At 35.3% G+C, this 18,705-nt stretch overlaps 2 protein-coding genes across 6 annotated transcripts; both read right to left on the reverse strand.

Moving 5' to 3' along the window:
- Positions 1-7,227: 7,227 nt before the first annotated feature.
- MHF1 (centromere protein S-like) lies at positions 7,228-10,297 on the reverse strand. Of its 5 annotated transcripts, none has more exons than XM_012688624.2 (5): positions 10,125-10,297; positions 9,913-10,038; positions 9,558-9,709; positions 8,682-8,748; positions 7,228-8,145 (listed from the first exon to the last, which is right to left on the reverse strand). In XM_012688624.2, exons 2-5 carry the CDS (start codon positions 9,943-9,945, stop codon positions 7,951-7,953), a joined length of 447 nt encoding a protein of 148 aa, XP_012544078.1. In that variant the 5' UTR covers positions 9,946-10,038; positions 10,125-10,297; the 3' UTR covers positions 7,228-7,950. The 5 variants fall into 5 exon arrangements, with proteins under 5 accessions (XP_012544078.1, XP_012544080.1, XP_012544079.1 ...); XM_012688626.4 differs by having other exon boundaries at positions 10,131-10,283; XM_012688625.4 differs by having other exon boundaries at positions 9,913-10,034; positions 10,125-10,283.
- Positions 10,298-11,600: 1,303 nt separating this feature from the next.
- LOC101735455 (GTP-binding protein 128up) lies at positions 11,601-18,519 on the reverse strand. Its single transcript, XM_038012525.2, has 7 exons — positions 18,299-18,519; positions 17,991-18,111; positions 17,698-17,873; positions 16,925-17,164; positions 16,019-16,187; positions 14,911-15,163; positions 11,601-14,372 (listed from the first exon to the last, which is right to left on the reverse strand). The coding sequence occupies exons 1-7, from the start codon at positions 18,338-18,340 to the stop codon at positions 14,270-14,272; spliced, it is 1,104 nt and encodes a 367-aa protein (XP_037868453.1). The 5' UTR covers positions 18,341-18,519; the 3' UTR covers positions 11,601-14,269.
- Positions 18,520-18,705: the final 186 nt, after the last annotated feature.

Consider the following 18,705-nt stretch of genomic DNA (forward strand, 5'->3'; position numbering starts at 1 on the left):
CCTTGATAAAACAGATAATATATGTTCCGTACTATGATTACATTCTAAGGAAAAGAGTATAAAATTCGATATTCCAACAACAATACTATTAGTAGGTATGTATTATCAATAAAAAATTAAATACGTACGTATGTAGATGCAAAACTTGTAGTAGTATTTCGACCCGGTCAAAATAACGTTTGCAATCATAAAACCGCATTTATATCTTAAGCTTTTGTTGCATGTACGTCAAGCACGAAAAACTATCGAATTCTTAATGTAAATGTATCGAGTCCTCGATACGAAAACAGATCACTACATTAGATGGTAGTACTCGATAGCCAGCCATTCGATTGCAAAACCAAAGTAATTATTATTATTATTATTAATATTAATACTTTATTTCAGTTTTTTTTTTTAAAACCATAACATTTTGTTAGTAGTAATTACTTATATCTATGTTAGTAACTTAAAAAATCTAACACATAACTATCATTATATACATTTTATTCCATTACATTTTATTTTTTATTTTTTCTCCTTCCAAGTGCCTACTGCAAAGGCTATTGATCAGCAGTCCCTCGATCTTGCTCGATATGATTCTCAAAAGACTGTTGCCACTGTCACGAACTCGACGCAATAACGATGCACTTCTCTTCCGCATTATTGCAAAGAAGTCATCGGTGTGAGATGTCGCAAACATTGTGGATGCACTACAAAAGCGCGGCAGTGACAACATCATCCTAAACGCATTATTATATTGAATGCGAATTCATTTGCGCTTCTGAAATTAATTAAGTATTTAGACATTCTTTAAATCTGTTTTTATTGTATTTTCTTTGTGTGTACAATAAGTATAAATAAATTAATTTTTTTTACGGAAGGCAGGGGCACTACTTAAATCCTATACATTTTTTCATGATAGCGATACGAATACGCCCGTCAGCTATTCGCTTATGAATAAATAACATAACGTTAAACTATTGCATGAAACCGTCTAGTCAATAAGTCAGAAGCAGGTATCTGCGTAATGTCTTGGACATTTACATATTTTAATGAGCACTGTCCCTATCTCCAGCTTGTTGGGACGCTAGCTAGAAGCCGCAGATCGCTCTCACTGCCCTTTCTAGCTTCAATCGAATTTTACGTGTACGTCGTTAGTACGAAATTAGACTTTTCCAGTTACTAAAATAAAGTATTATTTCGTTTGTTTTAGCGGTTTCTAGGGTGATTCGATCACGCGTTCGGTAATTCGCGTTTCAGTACGGGTCGTGGCATTCAATGTTGTCCAAAAGCTACGCTAATCTGCGTCTTCTATGGTGAAACAACACTGCGGTCGTATCTGGAGATTTGTGTTATGCCAATACAAGTAAAGCTTCATATTGCATCAGTTTCGTTGTACGTGTGGCTCCCCGTAATCAGCTATGAAGCTAAGTCCATAAAAGAAAACAGCCCATCAGATGTTACAGAGCCACAATATCCAGACCCATTACTAGACTCAAAAGAACTGGCCCACAATATGTGCGATTGATGAACTACTACTACATTGGTTCGCAACTTTTTCATTACAAATTAAAGAGTGTTTTGTTCCCTACCTATGCTGGTAACTTATGAGGTTGTGCCAGCTTAACCGAGCGAGTAGGTGAGTGGTGCTCAAACCTGACATTGTTGCTAACACGAACCCTAGCAAGAGCCGTGCTTCGCAGAATCTACCACCGGATCGGAAACGCGACCCACTGAGAAGACCCGGCGAGAAACTCAGTGGCTTGTATCCTTGGGTTAATTTACTCGCATTACAGTACTAGTCTCTAAGTTAACAAAATGACTGCACTAAAAATAGCTACATGGAACATCAATGGCTTGGCACCCAACATCGATGAAGTGGAAATTCTGATCTGTCTACATAGTCTAGACATTCTCCTAATTTCAGAGACACATATGACGACCAGCAGCTCGATAAGAATTAAAGGATATAAGATCTATTCCACAAATCACCCAGACGGTACAGCCCACGGCGGGACAGCAGTGATAATCAAAGTCACTGTTAGACACCATGTGCTACCAAACTACTGTACCGAACATATCCAGGCTACCACAGTAGCAGTCAGTGACAGAAATGGAGACTTTAATATATCATCAATTTATTGTCCCCCGAAACATAAAATAAGTGAAGCACAGTTTTCTGACTACTTTTTAAGCTTAGGATACAGATTTATTGCTGGGGGTGACTGGAATGCGAAGCATTCGCACTGGGGCTCTAGATTAATAACTACACGTGGAAGGGAGATGAAGAAAAGTGTAGATAAACAGTTCTTGACTACTGTGTCAACTCCAGAACCAACACACTGGCCCACAGACCAGAACAGACTGCCAGACGTTCTAGACTTTTTCATCACAACAGGACTGTCTCGACTGTTCTTCAATGTTGAGTCATGCCTCGATAGCTCATCTAACCATGTTCCTGTAATATTGACAGTGAGCACCACTATTCTTAAGAAAGAAGTTCGGCAAACATTGTACAACAAATACACAGACTGGGATAGCTTCCGGGAAATGGTTGATACGGAGCTAAGCCTAAAAATAGCACTTAAAATAGAAGAGGATATCGAAGAAGCCACAAAGCATTTCACCACAACAGTTCAAGCTGCCTGCTGGAAAACCTCTCCGGAGCACTTGAATCCCAAGCCACGGCAAAATAAGATATCGTTTGAAATAAAAGAACTGATTCTGAACAAAAGAAAACTGCGAAGAGTATGGCATACTAGCAGGCTCTCAGTAGATAAAAGAGCTCTTAACAAAGCAGTCAAGGATCTTAAACTTGCCATAAAAAATGCAAGGGACAAAACTATGGAATGCTATCTAGATTCCTTAACTGCAACAAGTGCTACTAACTACTCTCTATGGCGAGCTTGTAGAAACTATAATAGGCCTATGGATCCCAAACCGCCGTTACGGTTGCAGAATAACACTTGGGCAAGAACAAGACAAGAAAAAGCTGACGCCTTTGCTGTTCACTTAGCAAAAGTATTCACGCCTAATGATGCTGACCCAAACATTGATGATTCCTTCATAGATTCGGTCCTAAGTCAAGACTTCCAGCTCGATTTGCCGATTAGGCCTACAACTCCGAAAGAAGTCGTGGCAACAATTTCAAAATTGGAGGACAAAAAGGCCCCCGGGTTTGATTTAATAGACAAAAAAGTCTTGAAGGAACTTCCTAAAAAAGCCATAGTTTTTCTAACCATCTTATTTAATGGCATACTAAGAACTGGACACTTTCCATCACTGTGGAGAGTTTCACAAGTAATTATACTATACTATATATATATAGTAATTATATTATACTAGACGTGCAGCAAGCGTTTGATAGAGTATGGCACAAAGGTCTCTTGTATAAAGTAAAAACTCTTCTACCCTGTACATTCTTCCCCATCATAAAATCTTATCTAACAGAAAGAATATTTCAAATAAGAGAAGAAGAGTGTACATCGCCATTTCACTCAATCAAAGCTGGTGTACCGCAGGGGTCTGTCCTGGGTCCAGTCTTGTATACCATTTACACATGTGATTTACCACAAAGCGAACATGTTACATTAGCAACATTCGCAGACGACACCGCTGTACTGGCATGTAGCAATTGCCCAAACGAAGCTTCAGACTTCCTACAGACTGGATTGCACGAAATTGAAACCTGGCTTTCAAAGTGGAGAATAAAAACTAGTGTGACAAAATCCGTTCATGTAACCTTCACCCTCCGTAGAGGAGACTGTCCGCCACTAACTCTGTGCAATCAACAACTCCCGCAAGAACACTGCGTAAAATACTTGGGAATACACCTTGATAGGAGACTCGTATGGAAACAACACATACAGAAGAAGAGAGAAGAAATCAACCTGAAATACAGAGGACTCTACTGGCTGCTTGGCAGAAATTCCAAGCTGTCAGTAGATAATAAGCTACTCATCTACGAAATGCTCTTGAAACCAATTTGGACATACGGGATTCAACTATGGGGTTCGGCGTATGACTCTAACATAAATATCATACAGAGGGTTCAAAATTACATCCTGAAACAAATATCGAACTGTCCGTGGTTTATAAAAACATCGGAGATTCATGAACACCTCAAAATCAGGACTGTTAAACAGGAAATCAAGACCTGGAGTATGAAATACAGAAAAAGGCTAGAAATGCATCCTAATAAGCTTGCCACGCAACTAACCACACCGGACCTAATAAATAGGCTTAAAAGGCGACAAATCCTAAGTCTTGATAGACACGGTTGACAGAGTGGAGCAGTCTCGATGGAGATTTTGCTCTGACCGTCTAACAGCTCTCAACACATCTGCTCATAGTCTAGCTGACTGATTGCAGGATAAAGAAAAAAAAAATAATTTACTCGCCGAGCCCTTCGTCGCAGGCGATAGGTTCGACGAGAACGATGACCGGTGCTTGAGATACGCACCGTTAGTGGATCGGAAGGATCCGAAATGACGAGTTTTGGGCAACGTCGACTGTTTATCACACGGTCCACAGGATCGGGAATGTAGTTACCGGCGGCTACGATGAGGGGCTACTCTAGCAACGAGCAGACAGATAGGTAAGGTCACGGGCTCAACCTGAGTGAATTTGATAACACTAGCTCTAGCAAGAGCAGTCCTACGCAGAATCTACCGGCGAGAAACTCAGTGGGTCCGAAACTCTATTTCATTTTGCGTTCAAGGTCGTCTTTGGGTTCGTTTGTCGTAAGCTTAACATTTAATTCCGATAGAGACGGGGTGAACCAAAGTGGGTCGATAAACAGCACCCTGTAACGGCCCACTGTTGAATTGCAAAAATCTCATTATGGTCTAACAGTAACTGTCGTTATAGGAGTAATTAACTGTAAGAACAGAGCGGACTGTAGAGTCGACTTCGAATGAATTTTTTTTTGTAATGTTTAATATTAGTCAATAACTAACCTACAACGGTATTTTAATTATCGTATTCCTTAATAAGTTGAGCTTAAATTTCGTTAACGTACGCATTCTTTCAACGAAACATACAAACTAAACTAGACTACTTGTGAATTTGATACTAACTCCGTGTGATAAATAGATATAAAAGAAAAAAATATTCCGATCAAAATAGTGATACGTGTATATTCAAATATACATATAATACATTGCCGTATCATTAGACACACTATTTTGCTTCTCCCACATTCATTCATTAAATAATCGCACCCATTTAATCTCATCCAAAAAGTCATTACATAAGTTATATTATATCCCTAAGAATATTTTAGTATGATTCTAAATGAATATTTGTACTATCACAAATCATCTTAATGGCTAACTTAACTAAGTACCTAGCACAGAAAGTAATGTAAAATTGATTAATAAAAAAACAAAATGTGTGCAACTCACACGTGGTAGAAGTGAAACCTTCCAAAATTAAAATACAATTATCCTAAACGTCTTAAGTATATGTAAAATTTTGTCATTAGTAAATAATTGTAAGGTAGCGCCCTCTGTGAATTGATATTGTAATTTCACGTATAATCCTAAATTAAAATTCACTACAAGAGCTTTCATACACACGTTAGTATTAAAAAATCTCACAGATGGCGCTGTATTAAATAGTATGTATATTTTTGTCTCATTCTTTGCTGGCTTCATCCTACACATTTTTGTATTTGTGTCTCTTACCTGTCGTTTTTTCCGTTGCATCCGGTTTGAAATCACAACGATTCTAAAGAAGTTTTCACTTCAAAAACCATTGTATTATTCCGCAGATTTAAAGTTGAAGTGACAGCTGTAATTATTTGCGTCAAACAACTAATCGATACATCAGACGCGATGGAACTTTTACTAATTGCAAGTCAGCTCCACAGATGCTATTGTTCTATGTTAATTGTGTTTCGTGTATAACGAGTTTTTTGGCGACATTCGCCGTGGGCAAGCACCCCTTCCCTATTTAGAGCTGTACATTTATGCTTAAATATAGATCTGTGTACTGAAGCGAATACATGTAATTCATTACCAGAAGATGCCGTTAGATTTTACTGGTGGTAGCACCTCTTGTGAGTCCGCACGAGTAGGTACCACCACCCCGCCTATTTCTGCCGTATAGCAGTAATTCGTTTCGGCTTGAAGGGCGGGACAGCCGTTGTAACTCTACTGAGACCTTAGAACTCATATCTGAAGGTGTGTGGCGGATTTACGTTGTAGATGTCTATGGGCTATGTAACCATATAACACCAGGTGGGCTGTGAGCTCGTCCATCCATCTAAGCAATAAAGTATTAAAAAAGAGATGCACTATTAAAATACTGCAACGTCCAAAAAACTAAAAGATTGCATGATTATTCGCACACACTGTTTTATACCACCATCCTACGCAATGCCTTTCGGCTTATTAGGTGGGGCCTTACATTTAAAAAAATATACACAATTGAACATCTCTGTTAGATATATTGGCATGGATCAATACCGGAACACGGTAACGATTTATTAAAAAAATAAAAAAAACAAACACAATAAAGCTGTCACATCGATTCATTGCTAAAACGTGAAAACAGTTACGCTGGCCAGAGCACCAGTTGTCCCGGTAACCGAACTCGTCGAACTCTGCCAAGTTCAACCTAACCTAAACATCAGCCCGCTGAGGTTGTCACCGGATCTTCTGAGCGGGTCGCGATTCCGGTCCAGTAGTAGATTCATTCACGAAGCAGCTACTCTTGTTAGGTCTCCTTTGGAGGCGTTCGGGTAGCTGTTAACAAATCTCACCCCTCCTGGCTGAGAGCCCTTGCTCGCCCACCTGCCCTGGTAAAACTGGAAAGGCCTCTGGGTCACCAGTAATCTCTCAAACCTACAAAAAGCACCACTTAACATGACATTCTTGACATTAGAGACATCGGCACAATTCGAGCATTCTAACCATGCTCTTTTAAGATTTCTTTAATATAATCGATCTGATTTCATAAATTAACTATTTGTACCCGTCCGCTTCGCTGGGCATTTAAAATTAAGATTATTATTTCTTACCCCCACAAAGATTCTCATCATTAACGTCCGCGCAACTGGTGTAGGGAGTCCAACACTCATTAAAATATTAGCCTATCCATTAAGTACATGTATTTTCTACATGAATACCAAGTTTCAAGTCAATCGGATTCATGGTTCAGTAGTTATAACGGAACATCCGTAAAAACCACTGTAGATTTATATATTAGTATAGAAGACCCAATAAAAAGAATAAAAACAAATAGCCTGATACATTTTCATTTATTCATTCTAGAGTATTAATAATCCCAATAAATATTGTCACTATGAGTTGCTAGAGATAAAGATCTAACATTGAAGGATAAAGTTTGAAAATTTGGAATGATTAAAAAGTTCCTCTATTGTATTTTAATAATTTTTTCGATCAATGGCAGAGTACAATTTCAAAAAGAAAAAATCAATTTTTATATTCAAGCTTCTAAGCGAAGAATTTGGCACTTTTTCATCGTAATATCATATTTTTATACGAAAAGATTATGTGGTAAATTAAAGCAAATTTTAACGATAAAATTTACATAAAAAGGTTAACTATGTATTTAAAAAAATATGTACATATCTGTGCGTTATTACAAAAAAAATATTACTGTAGATGTTTTCTACAAAATTATTATTTAAATAATATTGCAGATAAAACTTTACACTAAACATTTAGCTCCTTACAACACATTAATCAATAAGTAATCTGTGGTCGCGACCACAGACCAAGCGTCGTAAAATTGCTTACAAGAAAAGACAAACACATTTTAAATTTTTCGCTTTTATCCAAGTAGAATTACTTTCAAATTGTACGTCACCACAGGTCAACTACGTAAATATATTAATGATAGATAAAACATTAATTTTCGCGACCAATGTTGTTGACAGTGCGAAACTAGCGCTCAAACTACAATAATTTCCAATGTAGAATGGAATTCGTTTGAATCGATTTAATCGGCGGTCAAATCGACGACATTTTCAACGGTCATGTCAATTGCGTCTTCCATTGGCGGCTCTTCCTTGCGCATTTTGTCTTTCATTGCGGGCTCGTCAAAGTTGGAGGATGCGTCTTCGAATATATCTTCGGCGAGCGATGACTTGCGCTTGAGAGCCGCTGTTGGGGACCTCGATTCAAGTTGAGATCGCTGCAAAGGTTAGCGCAGTGAAATTAAATTTTTAATCTTAATTTACTATTACTGGTGGTACGTCTTGTGAGTCCGCGCGGTACCACCACCCTGCCTATTTCTGCCATGAAGCAGTAATGCGTTTTGGTTTGAAGGGTAGAGCAGCTGTTGTACTGTAAAAACTGAGACCTTAGAACTCATGTCTCCAGGTAGGTGGCGGCATGTCTATGGGCTCCAGTGACCACTTAACATCAGGTGGGCCGTGATCTCGGCTATCCATGCAATAAAAAAATTAAATACGGTGAGTGATCCATTTAACTTGATCCTAAGTGTACGATGCGCAGAGGGCCCCCCACTCTTTTGTCGAGAGCTCACTGCTCGTGCCGATTACTATATTATTATGTCTTTTCAACGTTTGAAATATCGGAATTCAAATTTTTGACATGAATAAATATTAAAAAAAAACGGCATGCAGCGCCTGACATTTATTGCATAGAAGAAAAAATATGCCTTAAAAAGACGAGTTTACGAAACAGAGCATAATCCAATTCACTTACTAAAGATTTGTTTCGTCTCACCAGTAGCTTGACATCTTCCCCTTGGATTTTGCAGCGTCTAGCATGCCTTTAAAATAGCAATACAATATATGTACTTGCTTACATTACTATTAATTAATAAATTAATTGTCAAACAATTTTGATAGCTAAAACTATTACAATAATAATATCATTACTTAAAATGTATTCTACCCGCGAACTATTTTAATTTTTTTAGGAAAACATTTTGTTTCTTCAATCTTATCCTGTATACATTTTTATTGAGATTTTTAGATTTACCAGCGCAGTCAAGGTTGTTTCAAGTACGGTCATTTTGTTCATAATTTAATGGATTTTATGGTTTTAAGGAAAACACTAATTCTTAATGTAAAATAAAAGAAGCATAAGTTTCTTGTTATAACCGACAAAATCGGTGCAGCCGTTTCTGAGATTAGCCAGAACAAACGGACAGACAAACATCCAAGCTTTATTAATATCAAAAGAGGGAAGTTTATACACAAAATGAACGCGAAATCTTGAGGAATCATAATTACTGTAAAATTTTGTTAATTCGACCAACACTAACTAATTCAGTGCTTTTAGGCATCTCAAGCACCGACGTCTTTGCCGAACTCGTTGAATGCAACGAAGAGTTCGGACGTGCCAGTTATCCCAGAGACATAACCCATTGAGTTTCTCGCCGGATCTTCTCAATGGGTCGCGATTCCGATCCGGTGGTAGATTCAGCGAAACACAGCTCTTACTAGGGCAGACGTTAGCTAATCCTGTCACGTGCCCCGTGAACTCGCCCATCAGTCACGGTGAAGCCAGAATAGCCTATTGCCCGATAGGTAGGCTAAAAAAACTAGCTAACATAGATACGCATAAAATATAAACCTTGCGAAGACTTCTAAATCAGAGGCGTAGACAGACAGCTTCTTATAAATCAGTTCTAGTATTAAGTCCATTGCTGGTTTGGTGATTTCCAATCCGACAGTTGATTCCAAACAGATGGCTGTTACGTCCCGCTTTAACGCTGCACGTAGCCTCTAAAACAGTATTGGTTGCCACCTATGAATTTATTGTTGTACTACTAAACATAATAAGCAAGATTGAATGAACAGCTTCACATAAAAATCGGTAGATGGCGTTTATTTCTATAATTGTGAATGATAAAAACAAGGCAACAATAATTTAAGTAAAATTGTACATACATACTTCGTTTGTATACGTAAACAAAAAAAAAACTCACTTGCGAAGCAGATAAATCTTCAAAAGCAGACATTTCGAAATAAAAATAACGAACTACATCGTATACATGTACACACTCTGTAGATACCTACATAGTTTTTTAAATCGGCAAAACTGATAATACTATCTGAAATAAAAGCATGCGTGTTTTGAACCTTCTAAACAAAATAAAACATAAACAGCAGTTTAAACTATCTAAGAATTCTGTTTTACCTTTACCGAATTTCAACAAGTTGCTGCGACCTTCAATACACAGTGGCTGTAAGCAGCAACCTCAAAGTTAATGTTATTGATCGATTAGTGTGATGCGCATTGCGCAATGCGCAGCCTAACTAGCTAGCCGTTACGGTACTAGCCCTCACCGTGTTTTAGTTGACAGCTGACAGCTAGTGACATTAAATTTTAAAATCTTTCTTACGTGTGCAAATGGTTTCTCGATTATAACTTGCCAGCAATTTTTTTCGTTTCATCTATATTTTCCGTAAAAAATAATTTATGGAACTTTAAGATTATTTTTTTAAGCTGTGGTTAATAAATTAATGACACACTAATTATATACAAGATCAGTCTTAAAACCGAATTTAAGCTGTGCAGTGTGCTGAAAAGGCTTCATTAAGAGTCGGTAGATAAATATTCATAGTGACTTGTGACATGCGATAGTATACTGAATGGTATTACCTGGTTAAATATTAAGTGTAATATCTACGTTAACTGGTACATAATTGCAGCCAATAAATAAAATTTTAGCGATACTCACGATCTTGTTTACAGAACGCAGAGGTGTCCGTCAACTTTTTGTTTTCCCAAATATCTAAGGCAATAGTTTCAAATGTGATCTGCCTATACACTCTAACATAATGGTATCTATTTTTGTTACTTCTTCTTCTTCTTCTTCACCATCGCTCCCTCATTGCTGAGGATCGTGACTCCGTTTCAGCTTGTCGGCTACCAGTCTCCATCGGTACCGGTCAGTTGCCTGGTGTAGTGCAGCGCCAAGTGGTCCGCTGGTCTGCTCGGACCAACGTTTGGGGCTCCGGCCTCTAGGGCGCTTTCCTTCTACTTTTATTGTTACATTGGTAGATAATACACTTACCACTACCACTTACTTACGATTATGTTAATTAAACGATCATCTTTCTTTTCCAAATGTTGACTGTTACATTTTTCTTGAATATACATATTACGATTGGACGTTCGGTAAATTTTTATTTTAAGTAGTTTTCGTAATTTTTTTTTTTGTTGTATCAGTTAAAATTTATTCTATGTCATTATACTCTACAGAGAATTACCTTTGTGTAAGATATTTTTTTATTGCCTTTGTAGGCCGACGAGCACACGGCCCACCTAATGGTGAGTGGTTACCGTCGCCCATGGACTTCAGCAATGCCAGGGGCAGAGCCAAGCCGCTGCTTACCACTTAATACACTCCACAAGCCTCGTTTGAAGAAGGACATGTTATAGCACTCGGGAAACACCGTGGAGAGGAGCTCATTCCATAGCCGGATGGTACGTGGCAAAAAATACCTCTAGAATGGATGAACAAAGATTGTCTATTCGTAGATTTGTTTCACATCAAAGAATACCTTAGCTTTATAAAACTTCTAACACTCACATTGATCAGCAGTTGAGGCCGTAGTCCACCTTGTCAGTGGTTCAAAGGCCAATAACTCAATAAAAATAAAACAAAGGTTATGGTTTTGTATTATACTGTATTTTTATGAGCTTTTTCACATGTTAAACAACCCAGAGTCTTAATTAATAAGAATGATAGAATCAAGTGTTGCATGCATAAGGTAAATTACTTCTCATAAAGTACAGTTTCATGTAAGTATAGCTATACTTAGTACGTAGAAAAATACCAAATATATTTGTTTGACTTATAATTATCTATATAATGTCTTCACTGCAATCATAAATACACTTTACAGATAAACACGTTACACGTTAATTTTTTGCAAATCTGACAGAGCGCCAGTATTAAATTAAATTAAATTGTAAATAGACATGCTTTAACAAAAACCGACTTCAAACAGAAAAAAAAATATATTTCAAAACAAATTAATATACACTAAATATAATAATCATTGAAATCGGTTGGCGTGATATTGAGTTAATCATCTATTTGTCGCGCACGTACTTAATGCAAATTTAAGACTTATATGGTTTTCTCATGGATACCATTATCAGAACTGGACTAAATTGAAATGGGACCACACGGGAAGCGTCAGCTTTCTAATAAAAAAAAAAAGAATAATCAAAATCGATTCACCCAGTCAAAAGTAATGAGGTAATAAGCATTTAAAAAAACACAGTCGAATTGAGAACCTCTTCCTCTTTTTTTGAAGTCGGTTAAAAAACAAATAGCATCCATATCCGAACAATTGAAACTAGCTACATAACCGATATGTAGCTATATAATTACGTATGTAATTACTCTTAAGTTGTAACAGCCCACAAAAACCTATGGCATTGATTAAATGCAATGTGTGTCTACACATAGTCATTTGACACCATGCTTTTTAACTGATGTCACAGTGATTTGGCGTTAACAGTAGAGTATGAAGGGTATAGAGCAACATCTCAGTGTATAAAAAAAGTGTCTGCTGATAGAAAGTCAATTAAGATGGCATCATAATAGTAAGCGAAAAGATTTTTAAAACATTGCCATGGACTACCACACTTTATTTCAAGCCAGCACACTGCACTCTGTTTAAAACTGCTATATTCACATGACACTAGCGCTATTTCAGTGATCTTTCAACAAAAACTTACTGTTTAGAGTTGGACAGTTTTTTAATTAGTCCCCTATACAAAATGGTGCTCTACTACCCTTCATACAATGGAAGGATAATGTGTTAGAATTATTTGGTTACATTTACTGATAATATATAACAATTTTATTTTAAAACACATTTAATACAATTAAAATATTGAAATGATCGTTTTAATTCATTTATGATTCCTCGATTAATTATCTAGTTACTTCGTCAATTGTCAGCTGTCAAACCAACTCATTCTCTTTAGAATTCATGAATTAAAGAAATCAAAAGCAGTAGAAATGCTACTCAGCTTACGAATTAATACAGCATTCCACTTATATTATTAGGAATAAGTTTGAATCCATGTACATGAATATTGCTTTATTAATATGTAACTGTATGCTCTGTGTTAATTACTTGCTTATCGTTCTTTACAATTCTTAATTTAATTTATCAAGGACAACATTAATAGTAGTTAATGTTATTATTGAAAACCAAGTTAATAATTAAATAATTTCTCGAAATATAACTGAAAACTTAAGAAACTTCTAAACATCATCGGTTGTACAACTATGATTGGAAATTTTTAATCATAATTGTTGTTCTGTTATATTATACATAGTTATGGTACTGTTTTGAAATGAAAACTTATTTTACAGCATTGTGATTTGTAACGTAAGCGACAGTTATATACATGTGTAGACTTCTGAAATGTGAGAGATTACTTCTGAAGGTTTCACTACTTACCGCGAACAATATACGTTTTTTTAGGACAAGATTTCTTTAAAATATCGCTTTAAGATTACAGTCAACAAATTACATACGAATCCATATTAAGTGTTATTGCAAAAGTAGATTTACCTAATTATTTGCTCCTAACGTCATCAATCTTATTAATAATGTAATAATTTTAATATAATATGAGTTTTTCTTTGCCTATTTTTTAACTCAAGTATTATGCAAATAAAGTAAAAATACTCTTAATTTACCTTTCAGCAACACTGACATTAATCTAGCATTGAAATAATGATTAATTCACTTTTATTGTGTGTCCACAAAATTAAATGAACTATTTTAAATTATTTTTATTTCTATAATTCTTTTTAAGCGTTGGGCATTCAAAACCTTGAACGCTTTTTTGTTACATTTGTAAGAAAAAAAATTATAAACTAAGATTTAAAAAAAAAGACTGCAATATTTTTATTTAAAACTTTTTAGTACAATCTTCCCTGTAAAAATCACCGGTAATTTTAAAATGTCTTAACTTTGTATCACCAGTCAGCTGTGTCTCACTAATACACTTTTTCATTTGTATTTATATCCTAGGAATGTTGTGCCTGTTTTTATATTACAATTCGCGAATGTCGAGTGAGTACACAGTTTTATAGCTTTTAGGCATTCAGACACTGTTTAATTTTAAAGGTGATAAAAAAATCATACGTAATTCACACTAGCACATCGGTTAGTTAAAGCATCATTAGCAGCATAGATCATTTTAGTAAGATTACATTCGCAATTTTGAATGCCCAACCTTACACTAACCGGGTCATAGTTTTTATTATCATAAAATTTACATTACATGCTCTCGTAATAACATTTCTAGACCTTTTTAACAATTTGGACGACGTCTTCGTCAGCTAATACATGTTCTATACCGACCTTCTGAGGTTGATGCTTCACGGATGAACCCCAGACTAAAGCACTGGAAACAAAGAAATTAGGAATTAACGTTACTGACACTGAAATGACATTCATTACGTAAATATATATATATTAATACGTGAAGCAAAAACTTTGTATCCCTTTTTACGAAAATTGCGCGGACGGAGGAGTATGAAATTTTCCACACTTATAGAGAATATAGAGAAGAAGTGCACAATGCTAATATTTTTTTAAAATAATGCATAAAAGATACATTAAATCAATAAAGAAAACATTACATACACTACATACCATGTATTTGACGCACACACGCATGCATACTATTTATTGTCAAACTTTTGTTCTTGACGTCTGTTGTCAAATTGAGAATAGATTAAATATTGTTTGTCTTTTTTAATATTTTTTATAGTGTGTCTTGGTGAAATTTGTGATTATAGAAGTATAAAATACAATCATAATAGTGTACAAACTTATAATTCCAATTAATCATAGTCGAATTTCGACTACTGCGGGACCTCTAGTACTCTTAATTGTCTGCTAGGATAAATAAATGAAATAAGGACAAAACATATACTTACTATTTAAATTCTTTAACAATAGACCTGTGCAGTTTATTACAAAAGTCTTCAATTGATGTTCTGTCAGCGTGCAAAACCACAGGAGAGTTATAGTCTGGTAATTGCCCCTTAGGCTTTGTGTATATTCTAACTAGTTTGAGGTACTCCCACATTTTTTCCAATAAATCATCAAAGTTCCATTTGTGATGTGCCGATATCGGAACACAGTGTGGTATTTTATAAATTACATCCAGTTCCTCTATGCTGATTTGATCTGAAAAAAAATAAAGGAATGCTTCTTTGAGTATCTGTTATTGGCTTGATGTGTTTAATGCTATTGAAACTGTGACAATTTTTTTTCAGCTTTAGCTTACAGTAAAGTTCTAGTTTATGTTTTACTTAGATTTTGCTGCGAGCTACCTTACATCAAAACTTATTTTGATGCCAATGAGATCATACTATGATAGTCGTCAGTGAACACAAAAACATAAAATATTGGATGTCATTGGAAATCATGTAATGAACTGAAGATCTTAACTATGCATGGATTAACCGAGCTTCTGCAGGGTCCATTGAGTCCGACATAACCGGTCTGTTACCCCTCTCGACCGGGTATCCGTAAACGGATTCCCCAGCGTTAAAAAGGGTCCATTGAGTTGCTTCGGGAGGAATTAGAAAAATGCCATTGGATCTATTATCATTGTGTCAGCTTAAGGGGCCCTTATTAACGCATTTCACTTAATAATTCTTCATTTTCCTCTCCCTGCCTAGTCAAATAGAGGAATAATAGGAACCTACTAGTGCAGCTTTCAATGTTTATTCAAATATTAAATAGTTTGTTCAGGTGCAAAAAACGCCAGACTAAACTATAAAAGTAGTTTCAGTTTATATTACGATGATTATGTTAATCGCTCATATGCAACAAAGCAGGTTCAATTAATGGATTTATATTGTTAAATTATTTAGACATTTTTTGAAAGACCACCAAATTAATATTTTAAATTAAATACCAATGTAATCGAAAATATAAATTATCTTTCAAAAATTTGGAATTAACCTCAATGAAAGTTATACTTCAGCATCCAGAAGGAAGAAATGCTACTTACTTAAAATTATATGAATAACTTACCAATTTTATTCAACAAATAGATACAAGGTACATATATCCTATTTCCTTCAATAACATCAATAAGATCATCGCTATTGGCATCATATCGTAAAGTTATATCAGCATTATGTATTTTATATTCAGATAGGATTGTTTTCACGGCTTCTACATCAAGCTCAGATTGAGGACACTGAAAAGAGAAGAAATCATTATTTTTCGCTAATATAAATAATATGCTGTATTTTCTTTATGCTTGTTGGTAACTATTTTTAGTCTTAAAATATCCTTATTAATACAAATGAGGCATGTAAGTATGTATATTTTATATATTCTTATTTAAAATATTTACAAATGGAACCATAAGTTGATGCAGCAATCAAAATCCAGGTTTTTTCACAGCATGATAATGTCTGCTAGGCCTGCTAGTAAGCAATTTTTGCTATTTATCTGTGAAAGCCAATATGCAATGCAATGGAGACCAAACCTTATCTCAGTATATTTATGCATATTTATGCATAGCAAGATTCAACTATTTTACTGACTCCCGTAGAAGATTTTAGCTGAATAATATAATCAAAATTTACAAAATTAGGTCATCATGGTCTATGCCACTATTCAGATCCTTTTCAGGCAAGTACTGAAGGTTGAAAAAAATTGCAATATGCTAAGTAATTCAGGCATAAATTACAAATAGCAAGGTGGGTCGTGCCATTCACTTTATGTGATATCTATGAACTCCTTTATTTAACAACAGACGGATTGTGAGCATAAAAAAAAATATATATATTATTAGATTGAGGTCAAAGGAAATACTAATCAAAATGTTTCTAATGAGCAACTATTGAAGTACCTTTGCTTCAGAAAAAAGTGAAAGCATGACTGAGACAGAAAAGTCTTACTACATATAAGTGTGGCAAAGAAACTCACTGTCGTATTCAAATTGATTCCACCTTTGTCTTTTTTCCTAAAATGTATGTTCGGAGGCTGCTTGTTTAACCGTAGCCCGAAGCCTTCCAGTTCATGTTCGAGGAGTTTCTTGTGTTGCAATGGCTTCAGTACATCAAGTACTATAAATATAAGACTGCATGTTCTAGCCACAGCTATTACTTGCCGACCTCTACCTTTGCCGTCTTTCGCTCCTTCAATAATACCCGGCAGATCTAGCAGCTAAAACAGTTATAAAATTTAATCTATTATGTTATCAATAATCCGGTAGAATTTCACATTGTAATTATCTCAGAAATTTGTCAACTTGTCATGTATTTATATTTCAATGAGAATTAATACCGTTAATAACTAGTTATTATTCAACAGCCGATTAATAGGTTAGCAGTCACTGGTGTTAATTTTGTACATATAGCAGGGTTCTGCGACCTGCCTTTTTTACACTAGTTGAGATACATTTCTGTTTAAGGTAAGCACATTTAGTTTTAAGTGTTTAGTGGACCCAACACACATGAGAATGGGAACGGTGCCACCCTCATAGTACAACAGTTGTGAAATGAGTGCTTTAAGACAGAAAGAAGTATGATGGTGGTACCAATATGTGTTTAATCACTATATTACATTTAAAAGAATCTAATATATTTTATGATTGTTTTGTTAATAAAATGACTTATCAACTGAATTACTGATTTCATCTACAATTCAAACAAAACTTATTTTCAAATTATCGTTTATGCTTACAAAATGAATAATACCTGTATCTTAGCACCCTTGTATTTGATGCAGCCAGGTACTGTAGTCAGTGTTGTGAACTCATACGCTGCCACTTCAGAGTATACTCCGGCCAAGTTAGAGAGCAAAGTAGACTTCCCGACTGAAGGGAAGCCTACAAAACCGATACGTGCATCACCAGTTTTCGCAACATCGAAACCTGGAATGTTTTCAAAGGTTTTGTGTTGATTAATTTTCGGACTAAGAATTCATTTAAAATAACTAGCTAGCTAGTTCTCAATTTAATTTGACTTAATTTCCAATATTATCCCTTTACCTTCGCCAGTGGCGCCGCCGCCACCCTTTGGAGTGATCAGTTCTCGTCTTAATTTAGCCAAACGAGCCTTTAATATACCCAAATGAAGCGCAGTAGCTTTGTTTTTTTGTGTGCGCGCCATCTGAAATAGAATCGAAATCCCTGCATCTGTTACTTACGGATGATACATAATAATATATAACAAACATAAATGAAACATAGCAATATATTATTGTAGAAAGTAGGAAAAGATTGAAAATAGCTCTTTAAATCATATTTATTTCAATAAAGTCGTTGAAAATTTAATCATAACCTATCAAGTTACGAACCTCCGACTCTATAGCGGCAATTTTTTCCAATATTGTAGACATTTTCGCTGTTTTTTGTGTCTAATTTCTTAAATAAATATAAGTAATGGATGTTACAGTAGATAAATAAATAAGTAATGTATACAGAAATTATATGAAAATTGTAAATGAAAAGCGTGTTAATCTCGATTTGGCGATTCGTGTACAATTTCCAGAAATGAACTGACTTTGACAGTATTTTGACATTAATTTAGTGAAGAAGTTTCTGGTTATATAAAAGTTCAACGAATCATTGTTCACAATAGTCAAGTTAAATATTTTAACACAATCAAAATAATTTAAAACATAATAAATGTATATGGTTGATTCCAGACTTCATGTATTTTAAAGCTACACATGATATGGTTTGCATTTAAATCCACCTTAAA

Source organism: Bombyx mori, chromosome 8, assembly GCF_030269925.1.
Source record: "Bombyx mori chromosome 8, ASM3026992v2".
In the NCBI taxonomy this organism is placed as follows: Eukaryota; Metazoa; Arthropoda; class Insecta; order Lepidoptera; family Bombycidae; genus Bombyx; species Bombyx mori.